At 33.3% G+C, this 10,741-nt stretch overlaps 1 protein-coding gene across 1 annotated transcript; it reads left to right on the forward strand.

The window, feature by feature from the left end:
- Nucleotides 1-7,260: 7,260 nt before the first annotated feature.
- LOTGIDRAFT_66601 (hypothetical protein) lies at nt 7,261-9,443 on the forward strand (the record flags this gene model as incomplete). The annotated part of the gene is made up of 6 exons (XM_009048841.1): nt 7,261-7,381; nt 7,638-7,812; nt 7,947-8,031; nt 8,275-8,478; nt 8,697-8,804; nt 9,360-9,443. Coding segments are annotated over 6 exons (777 nt in total), but the record flags the coding sequence as incomplete, so codon positions are not given.
- Between the last annotated feature and the right edge of the window lie 1,298 nt (nt 9,444-10,741).

A 10,741-nucleotide genomic window follows, 5' to 3' on the forward strand; every position in this document is an offset into this window, starting at 1 on the left:
AGGTTTGACAAAAAGTTTTGGGTTATGATTGTTTTACAGTTTGAACAGGTCAACTTATCAAAATTATGTTCCGAGATTTAGACGAATTGCAGCCTCTCATTTGTGAGATCTCAGATCATTCAAGTAATTTAGTGCTCCCGGTTCTAAATATTTGCTTTACCTGATTTCCTTCACCCATTTCACCCTCAGATTCATATTCCAATGCCAGTTATGGTTGAATTTTAAGAGAACCGAACATTATAATTCTTAATATGATCAAGATGACATCTCTATCAATGATAAAGAAAACATTCACACTACTATATCACTTTTGTCTACAAGATAAAAAAAATATATATATTTAAAAGGGGTCTAGCTCACCATAGAAATATTCCACTCTAATTTTGATATCTCTCGGTCATTTGCATCCAAAATTGTGTATTGTATATTATCTTTGATTTTTTACTTTTTGATCAATATGGGTTCGTCCGTTGTTTCACCATTTAAGGCGAATGCCTTTGGGACTCGAAATTCCAAACACCAGAATAACACTAAACCCAGCTGACAGCCTCGATTGAGATGACAGGTAATGTCTTAAACGTGCAGAAAATATTTTGTTTTTAGTTCCATTTTTGTCGATTTTCATTAAATATTATACTCTCTGCTCTTTACTGACTTTAAGAAGATCTTGGCCGGAGCTTGGTACGTCAAAACTTTTTTCCCGATCTCTCGAACTTATATTCAGATTATAGAAAAGTTCAGCGATTCCATACATGAAATGATGGTTTTTGAACTGGGGGTTGAGGGAGAAGCGATTGATTGAATTAGCTTAAAAAGATACTAGCCTACATCTTGAATTGAACAAAGTAAGCATATTGCGAATGAAAATGTTCCGACTTATTAAGCAATGTTGAAATTTTAAATTTTACTTATCTTTTTAAGAGGTAGACCTACAGGTAGTACAGTAGTGTAACCTATTTTCGTGGATATAAGCATTCAACACCGAATTTCGTCAAAGTTAAAAAAACGAAATTTCTTTTTTATGTCTTAGATGTTTCCTCAGATATTCTACAAAATAATTAAAATTGGTTTATTTCGATTGTCTTTATGAATCCTTCACTTTGACCCATATTTCATGAGCAACCAACTCGGCAACGGCGGCAGAATGCGTCACCTATTTTCGTGTACAATGTTTGATCTATAAATAAGTCTATAAAAACACATTGTATGGATACCGGGTGGTATAATTAACTTCTCTTAGTATTTATCTGTAATATCAATTCATTATAACTAGTGACAATTCCTTCAAAGAACCATGTTTTAAAAAAAAATAGTGACTGACAAAATAAGATATTTATTGCTAAAAGTCACTGAAACAACATAAGAATATGGTCCACTTTGTGTTCCATAGAAATTTTCTGCTGACACGGAATCCGCGTTAATCACATGACTTCATTCGTTGGACTACATTCTAGCAGACGACACTTGGAATTCCGATTACTGCTTGGGATTATAAGGAAATTCGGCCAAAAAAAAAAGTTGACGTTTGGTAATAACTGAAATCCCCAATTCAAAGTATACATTAATACATTTTACCTTGATTGAAAGTACTGGATTTATTCTACTAGCTGATATTGTAAAGAAAACCCATGTTTATTAAAACAAACTAATGCAGAGGTCGCGCAAGTTCGCTCATGTAAATTATTAATCATTTCCAGAAATCCACGAATAATAGGTTTCCACGAAATTAGGTTTCTTGACTGTATTTTCTTAAGATGGAGATTTTAGGGTTTTGAAAGGCTAGGTCTTGTAAAGGGCATCCAGAGAGCTGGATAAATGATTTACAGAGTTAGTTGGCAAATATCGCATCATAGTATGTCATAGTTGTGTCATTTTGCATCTTCATCATAATAATATAATATTCATAATGCTTTTGTGGTGAAGGAAAGCTAAGGTGAATGCAGCACTGATGGCAAAGTTTTTAAGATTATTGGAAATGGAAACAATTTAACAGACATAGACATAATAAAATGTGTCCGCATCTCAGGTTGCTTCAAAACTTTGGATTCAGTGATGACTATAGTATGATTAGGGACTCCAGAAAGTAAATATAACAAATTAACCCGGTAAAATAATTTAGATCAGATTTTGTTAAAGAGACAGATGTGTAATTTTGGTGTTGGTTTAAGTTTTGTATATAATTATGTAAATTGTCTTCAGAAGCACTAGTTATGTACGAAAATCGCTTAATTCCTTCAAAAATATCTCAAACTAGGAATTTCTTGTCTTATTCCTAAAGATGTCTTTTCTATAAGTGGCAGTGCATCAAATAAAGATGACTTGTCTTTTTAACTTTCAAACGCAGATAATTCTGGACAGACATGGTTTTTAAAGGCTCAAATTTCAAAGGTTAGCTGTGGACACTATTAATAATTGACTTAACAAAAAAAATCCCATATATGAGATTAAAGTATGATTGGTTAAAAAAAAATGGCACATCAGTCCCTTTAAGTGAATAAGATTGAACCTGAAAATAATGAAATTGAGCTTGAATATTTTTTGTTTGTTTTGTAGGCCTAATTTGAGGCGTAAATTTGTGTAACAGTAACCAACCATCATGACTGACTCAGCAATACAGATGGAGAAAACTAGGAAATATGACATACCCTTGAGTTCACTGGACTACACTTACATCAGTGACTGTACCAATGTTAAAGAACTGGAAAAAATCATCAAAATTTTAAGGTAGGTTGAAAGGATATAGAGCACCATTTCAGCCATCTGTATCACTTTTCAGAATGAATGGTTGCTATTAAGCTGTTAAAGGGATATGGTTGTCTAAATATTTAATCAATCATCTTACAGAGCTAAATATATAGTTCATTTAGTCTGTGTACTATTTAGATAAAAACACACAGCTACAGAGATGATAATGTCATATTTCAGAGAACCACTACAGTTGATAACTATAATCATTTGTATATATGAAACATAATTTTATTTTTAGATCTGGTGATGAAGGACATTTTCCACAATTAGAAACAAAAGCCATGGAGAGATTGGAACAGCTTAACCCTAAAAGGTTATTATTTTGAATTTGACTAAGCTTTGATGTCTAAAAGAATATTGTATTGGTTTTTTAAGGCATAACCTGAGGAACAATCCACAGGGCACAACTTTTTAGGATTTTGATGAAAATTGTTGAAATTGTGCATTATGTCTTACAGAAGAAGATACGGTAACATAAGTTAAGGCCTTTGTTCCTCAAATAACAATTTTTTATGCTCCTTGTGGAAAATTTAATATGTGATGGCTGTTTTAGGCAGGTTTTTGTAAAAGGTGATGTAATTTTAGAATTATTTTCTTTTTTATTTCAGTCGAATGTTACGTCACGACACACCAGTTATAAAATCATCAGAATTGAAGAAAGAAGATCAATTAGAAATCAATGAAGATTTATTGGTATTTTATTTTATATTACCCTTTTGCTTTCTTACAGAAATTAGGAGCCGTGGTGGCTCACTTAGTTAGATGCTTGCTCCCTAACCTGACAGTCTCTTTCAATTTCTCTGTCACACAATTCATCACCAAGCTGAAATTTATCCAATAACTTTTGTTGAGTTTTTATTGTTTCTGTTTGTAGCAATGGACGTCCAATATGAAGAGCTTAGAAAAAGGAGGTGGAGAAGGTACCAGTCCGAGCTTACCGCCTGTACGAAAAGGGGAGATAAGTTTATCTAAAAAATCAGGAGAGCCGAAATCAAAACATGACAAGAAAGTTCTTCCAAGGAGTTATAATGAATGGGATAAGTATGTCTTTCAGAAGTTGAAAATTTAAGCTCCCCTTGATTGATCAAGGATGTTCATATCCTGAGATTCCAAACATATACTAGCAGTCCATCTATTTAGATTTTGAAAGAATAAATGATCACAATAGACCTGGCTTGTAGGGTTGGTCCGTTTGGCGATATCACAATAATTACCAGTATAGGTTTATATCGTTAGTCAAATGGTGTCATTTAAAAATAGCAAAGTATCCCCATGATATACTGCCAAATCTCAAAGACTGGGTTGTTCTAGACAGACATTTATGATCTTTCTTTCTTTTGACATTATTTAATGGAAGTGATATCCACTTGCATCCATATTGCCCAGTTTTCGATCAATCTAATTAAAATAAAATTACAATTTCGTATCTCTTTTGTTTTCCAACATCTTAAGTCTTAATTTTTATTTCAATAGTTTTCTACCAAAAGCCAATCCCAATGAAGTTACCGCTTTTAACCAATCAAAACATGTCATGTAAAACCTATTTCTTGATAAAATAATGAATTGTGGGATAGCTAAACCAAAGAGACTGTCATATTGCTCTACTTAGTTTTGATATCCCTCTCCATTGTGTCAGAGATTTGCTTGCATACAATGATAATTTTCATTATTTATTTCATAGAATTGATATAGAAAAGGAACTTGAGGAGGTTGACAGGGAAAGTGATGCTCAAGAAAGAAAACTATTTAAAGATTTAAAAAGTAATTATGATTTTGACATGCCATCTGTCATACATTCAGAAGGTAAATACTATTTTTGTTTTCTTATCCTCATTCATTTGTAGACATGGTGTAGCTCAGCTGGTTAGAGAATAAAAAAATTATGACATCATTGGTTATACCAAACCCTGTGTGCTTTTGATAAAAGAAGGTTAATGTTTTGATAAAATTTCCCTCATTGATCACTATATAAGTTTGCTAACATGATTTTCAGGAATGTCAATGGAAGAAAAGATGATGCGAGCCAATCGAGAAAAAGACAAAGGAAACGAGGTAAAAGAAAACATTTTCTATGCTATATGTTGTCAGGGCAAATTAAGAAAGAAATCATATTTGTAATAAATTAAATACCAGAACACAATTGTATGGTATACTACCGCTTAGTTTTATTGTACATAACGTTTGAACAATCTACATTGTCATCATTTGGTGAAAAAGATTGATTGATGACTGCATTTCTCTAATCTAATTAGTTGACCTCTGTTATATTTTCTAGGCATTAAAATCAGGCGATATAGAGGAATCTATTTTATATTATACACGTAGCTTATCACTGATAGAAACATCTGCTGTTCATAACAATAGAGCTCTAGCATGTAAGTTCTGCCTTTCTTTCTCTATTCATCGTTGGAGGAAGTTGAAAAATTGAATTGACATGAGAAAACATCAAGTGCTATAGTCAGTGCCTGTTAAAGATCTCACAACAGAAAACAAATTGCTCCATTAACCCAATTAGGTGCAGAACATGAAATTACTTTTCAATGCTTCAATGTATTTTTTGAAATATTGAAGTAGTCTTTGAAGAGTTATTGCCCTTGTCTGTAGACAGAAACAAGTTATTTATGAATATTGAATATGTCTTTGAAGAGTTATTGCCCTTGTCTTTAGACAGAAACAAGTTATTTTTGAACATTGAATATGTCTTTGAAGAGTTATTACCCTTGTCTGAACTATTGATCTGTGTAGAGTTATTGCCCTCCATGTAGATGTTGTCTATTTATAGATATAAAAGGAGAAAAATGGACTGAAGCTATTGAAGATTGTCAACAAGTATTAAAAGAAGAGAAAAACAATCTGAAAGGTCAGTTGAGTTGTTCACCTTATAGCTTCTGATTTTTCAACCCCTTTCCCTCTGTCAGTAATGCATGTCAGAGAGGCTAACAGAGAAAAAAACATTGGCCAAAAGCAACTTAAGGCTACAAACTGCAAGACGATGTCCTTCTTCAATAGCTCAATCAGAAACAGAACAGTAGGTAAAACTCCATTTCATACCATTAGCTCAATAAAATTTTCATTTCAGCATTATTGAGACTTTCATCAGCCTTTGTTGGTTTAGAAGATATAGATTCAGCTGAGAGAAATTTAGAATTAGTTTTAACTCAGGACAGTGGAAATAAAAAAGCTCAGGTAAGATGCAGTAAGACATGTGCCCTAGTAGCTGATACAGCTTGATTTCAGCTTTCCCTGCCTGGTCGTCATAATATATCTGTTTTATCAACTGATAAAGCTCAATTTCAGCTATCTGTATAGTCATCTTAATATTTACTTCACCATTTGAAAGAGCTCAAATTCAGCTATCTGTGTAGTGGTCTAAATATTTTCTTTACCAGCTGATAGAGCTGAATTTCAGCTATCTGTATAGTTGTCTAAATATTTACTGGAGCTTGGTTTTCTTGAACAAGGGTCTCAACATTTGGAAATAACTTGGTGTAGATCACCATTGTCAAAATCCCCCCTTTGAGTAAAATTCATCCCAAATCCCCCCTCCAAGAATTAAGAATTCACCCGTGGGGGTGCATATGGACCCATGTTGAGAAGAACTGGTCTATTTTATATTAACATTACCATATACAAAGACAGACTTTATTTTTTTGTTTAGTTTTGATATGAAATTTTGATTTTTATAAAAGCTTGATAGCTTTAAGCTCAATATATGAAGTTATATTTGTCTGTATTTCCAAATTCCTTTTACAGGAATTGATGAGAAACTGTGATGAAATTAGAAAAAAGAAGGCAGATCGCAAACAGAAAGGACGTAGAATGGTCATAGAGGAAGTAGATGGTACCGAAAAGACGGTAACCAATGGCAACCAAGCTAGTCTTAACGATGCCAAATCAAAACCTCAAACTATCCCAGTTAGTAGACAAAACGGTATTCACGAAGATCCGAAAAAAATTAAAAACACCAAAATTAAAGAAGTTCCAAAAAAAATGGAAGACATGGTAACAAAAGAGGAAGGGAAGAAAAAAGACGATAATGATATTTGGTCGTTGGATGAAATTGAAAATTTAGTCAACGTTAATGATAAAGTTGATCTCAGCGCCATGGGAATGGGAATCGATAATCCAAATGTGATGCCCCAGAAACCATCTGGGTTTAAAAATAATTATTCCAATTATGATGATAATAATGATGAAGATAGTATCCAAGAATTGGAGGTAGAGAAGCCATCGGGGGTGAAAATTCGAGAGATCACAGATGACGAGGCACAGGAAATCACTGACAGTCAGACAATCCGGGAAATTGCAGATGATGTTAACAAAATGTCTGGTAAAAAAATTACTGAATTGAGAAATGATGAGAAATCTTCAGATTCTGAAAAACCAGAACAGACAGGAGCAGGACCAAAAACAATTTCACCACAGGCACCAGAAGAGAGTGATCAAACAACAGTAGAATTGAATACCATAGAAGAAGCTAAAGCTGATCGTTTTACACGGCCCATATTTAAACAAGAGAAGTTGCCACGGAAACTACTTGCAGTCAAGGAGGAGGGAAGTAATTTATTTCGAACTGGGCAATATGGGAAAGCTATACTACGCTATACTACACTAATAGAAGAACTTGAGAAAGGTAAGTCGTCTTTTCTTATTTTTTTTTAGATTAGTGGGAGTTGTTCAACACATAGCATGCTAATTCTGGGCTTTGATTCTGCTCAAGATATTATATTTTGACTTTTTTCAGCCCGTTTTCCTAAAGACAGGTCAGAAGGCTGACATTTAAAATGGGGAAACAGATGTTTGTGTACATGTTTGTGTTTCTTCCTGACAAATGGAACATTACATATTTATTTGCTGTTAGTCCAACTTTTTTTTGCATTTCATCTTAGATTCCATCCACCAAATTGTGAATTTATCTCTGATGTTTAGCAATAGAGCAGCTTGTTACCTAAAAACAGGACACAGTAAGGCAGCTATGAAAGACTGTGAGAGATCGTTAGAGAATATACCCCACACTATTAAACCTTTATTACGTCATGCAGCAGCCTGTGAACATTTAGAGAAGTAAGTCTTTTAGGGTTTATTTTGAGGTCTCAAGAATAGTAATTCAGCAGCTAACATTGTAGCATTTTCCATATTTTTCTGTGTTTCAAATCTTAATGGTTGTGGTTGTGCCATGTTATATATTTATTTTGTAGGTACCGTCAAGCATATATTGACTACTGGCATATTTTGAGTATAGACTCAAGTGTCCAGTTAGCTCAGTCGGGATCAACCAGGTTAGTTCATTTTGATTGAACAGTTTACATATTTATGGATATGTTTTGGGCATACCTTTACCCATCAACTCGATCAGCCTCTGCAATTGGAACTTAAAGAGTTTCCGCATATATTAACTTTTCCATAAATGAGATATATTCAATAATTTGGCATGCATAAAAAAAACCACCCCATTTTACAATTGTACTTGTCTTATGTGTGAAAGAGTTATCTCCACTGAATTTTGCTTCCATTGTTAGATGTCAGACTATACTTCATCAATTGGATGGTACAATCTGGAGAGAGAAGTTACCTCCCATGGTTACTGTTGCACCTTGGGAAGTTCCTGAAATAGTGCTAGACGATTCTGGCAGTCGGAAGTCAGAGCTAACTCCACCACCTGAAGATTTACCAAATCCAGATTTGGAGTTTGAGGAATGTAAAAAACAGGGAAATGGACTTGTTCAGCTGGTAAATGAGACTTAGAACTCTCTTTTCAGGCCCTTTGGGCCAGACATGGAAAAAGCATTCAGTCTTTTGAATGGAATATTTGTCATGGTCTCTTTTGGAACTCAGGATCAGAAAAGTAGGAATATAACTCACTTTATTTCATTTTATTATATGTAGTTTTTACTGCGAGTCACTCTTATTCAGGACACGAAAAACCAAGATTTTTTTTCTATTTTAAGGGTGATTTTGAGAAAGCTGTAGAATGGTACTGTAAATGTATTGAGTTAAACCCTGAAAACTCTGTTGGGTTCACCAATCGAGCCCATTGTTATCTGAAGTTAAATAAGGTCAATTTATATTTATTTACACAATTAGAGTAGACATAATATGTAGAATTAGCAGAACAAAAACTGGAAATGTCATCCTTTGGGCCAGTTTACATTTCTAGATATAATTTTAATAGAGTTGAAAGGGTTATAGACAAATCAGACATTGCATTTATTGGAAAAAACTGAAACTGAGAAAGTGGGTAGGATACTAAAATTTTATTTAAAGGGACACGTTCGCCATCCATTTGCCCCATTGTACTTTAGTCTCAGAAAGGAGAATTTTTTAACTAATCTTTCACTGAAATTGAGCCGAAAATTTCATGTGTGTAGTCAAAATAGTCCCTCGTCTTTCTTGCAATATTCAGAAATAGAAAGTGAAATTTCTTGTTTGAAGTATATTTGAAGGGATTATGTGATTTTCGTTTAGTTCTAGTACTTCTGAAGACTATTTACATATATTCAAGACCTAAATCAATCCCTGAAAACGGCGAACTATATATTTGAATATGATTTAACTGTTAGTTGATATACAACAACTGTCCTCAATTATTTGTTTCTATGCTGTATCTACAGGCAGCGGAAGCTGTAACAGATTGTAACCAAGCTTTAGCTCTAGATGGTACAAATTGTAAAGCTTTATATAGGCGGGCTCTAGCTCGAAAGGTAAGTCTTATTGTTTGCTTACTATTGTTAATTCTAGGATCCGGGGCTTCAACAAAAGAGGCATAGATAAATAACAAGGAGTAAAAAGATTTTACTTCAACAAAAGAAATCTGATTGGTTAATATTTGAAATAAATTTAAAGTCTCTTTTTGTGATGGAGTCTAAACGGTCCCTGGTTTCAACCTTGTTAAATTTCATACTGAAAATTTTATTTTTTCATTATAATGTAGGTCGAAAAGATACATTTTGATTTATTTTTTACCTGGTTTCCTGGTGAAATGATTAGCCAAAACTGAAATTTAGTGTGACTGCCCTGGCAAAATTTCTCTCGTTGCACACTCCATGGCATTTGCTGTCCTCATAAACTCAATAAGATGCAGAAAAGTGAACTTAAAAAAGGTAACCCAGGTAACAACTCATTATTGTTCTATTATTGTCTTGGCTTCCTAAAAAAAAAGAATATTTTGACCTGTTTCAGATGTTAGGAGAAAAGAAAGAGAGTTTAAAAGATTTGGGTGAAGTTTTAAAATTAGACCCTAAGAATATGGCAGCTAAAAAAGAATTTGATTTTATCATGCAATCGTATAAAGAGGTATGTGTAGATTGTTGCTTGTAGGAAGGGTGCAATTATAGAAATAGTGACTTAAGAGCACAAGATTGTTTGCCTTATTTCATTAGCCCAATCATGTGCTGAAAATAGGATGTGAATTACTATTTTATTTCAGAATTTTCTGATAGCATGCATATGTTTAATTTATAAATTGTTCATAATTGCTAATTTTTGCAATTATTTGCACTTGTTTTAGTTGTTAAGTCTTCAATTCATTGACAAATGCAAAAATTATCTCAAAACATTGGTTTTAAGGTCAGAAAGAAATGATTTTATCATATTTTTTATCTTATAATTTTATTTGAGCTCTATGAGTTGGTAAAAGAAATATTTTGATGACTATATCACTTTATATTTATTCTTCTGCATTAACCCTTCAGGAACAGAAATTAATAAAAGAATCAACTCCACCAGTGGAAATAGAAACCAAGAAAAAATCTCGTAGAATGAAAATAGAAGAGGTAGAGGATGAGGAAGTGTCAATCAAAGGTAAGTGGGTGGAGTTTTATTAATGTGGGTGCTGGTTGTTGAAAGAGGGTGGAGCTATTGAAAAGTGGGAGGAGTTGATTAATTTCCATTGGATAGACAACACAATGCAGATTTTTCATGTTGTAAATTATTTGTATTTGTAGACTCCGTCCACCAAAAGACTAGCTTAATTCAAACAAAAGAGAAATCAAGC

This window comes from Lottia gigantea (assembly GCF_000327385.1).
Source record: "Lottia gigantea unplaced genomic scaffold LOTGIsca_129, whole genome shotgun sequence".
Lineage (NCBI taxonomy): Eukaryota > Metazoa > Mollusca > Gastropoda > Lottiidae > Lottia > Lottia gigantea.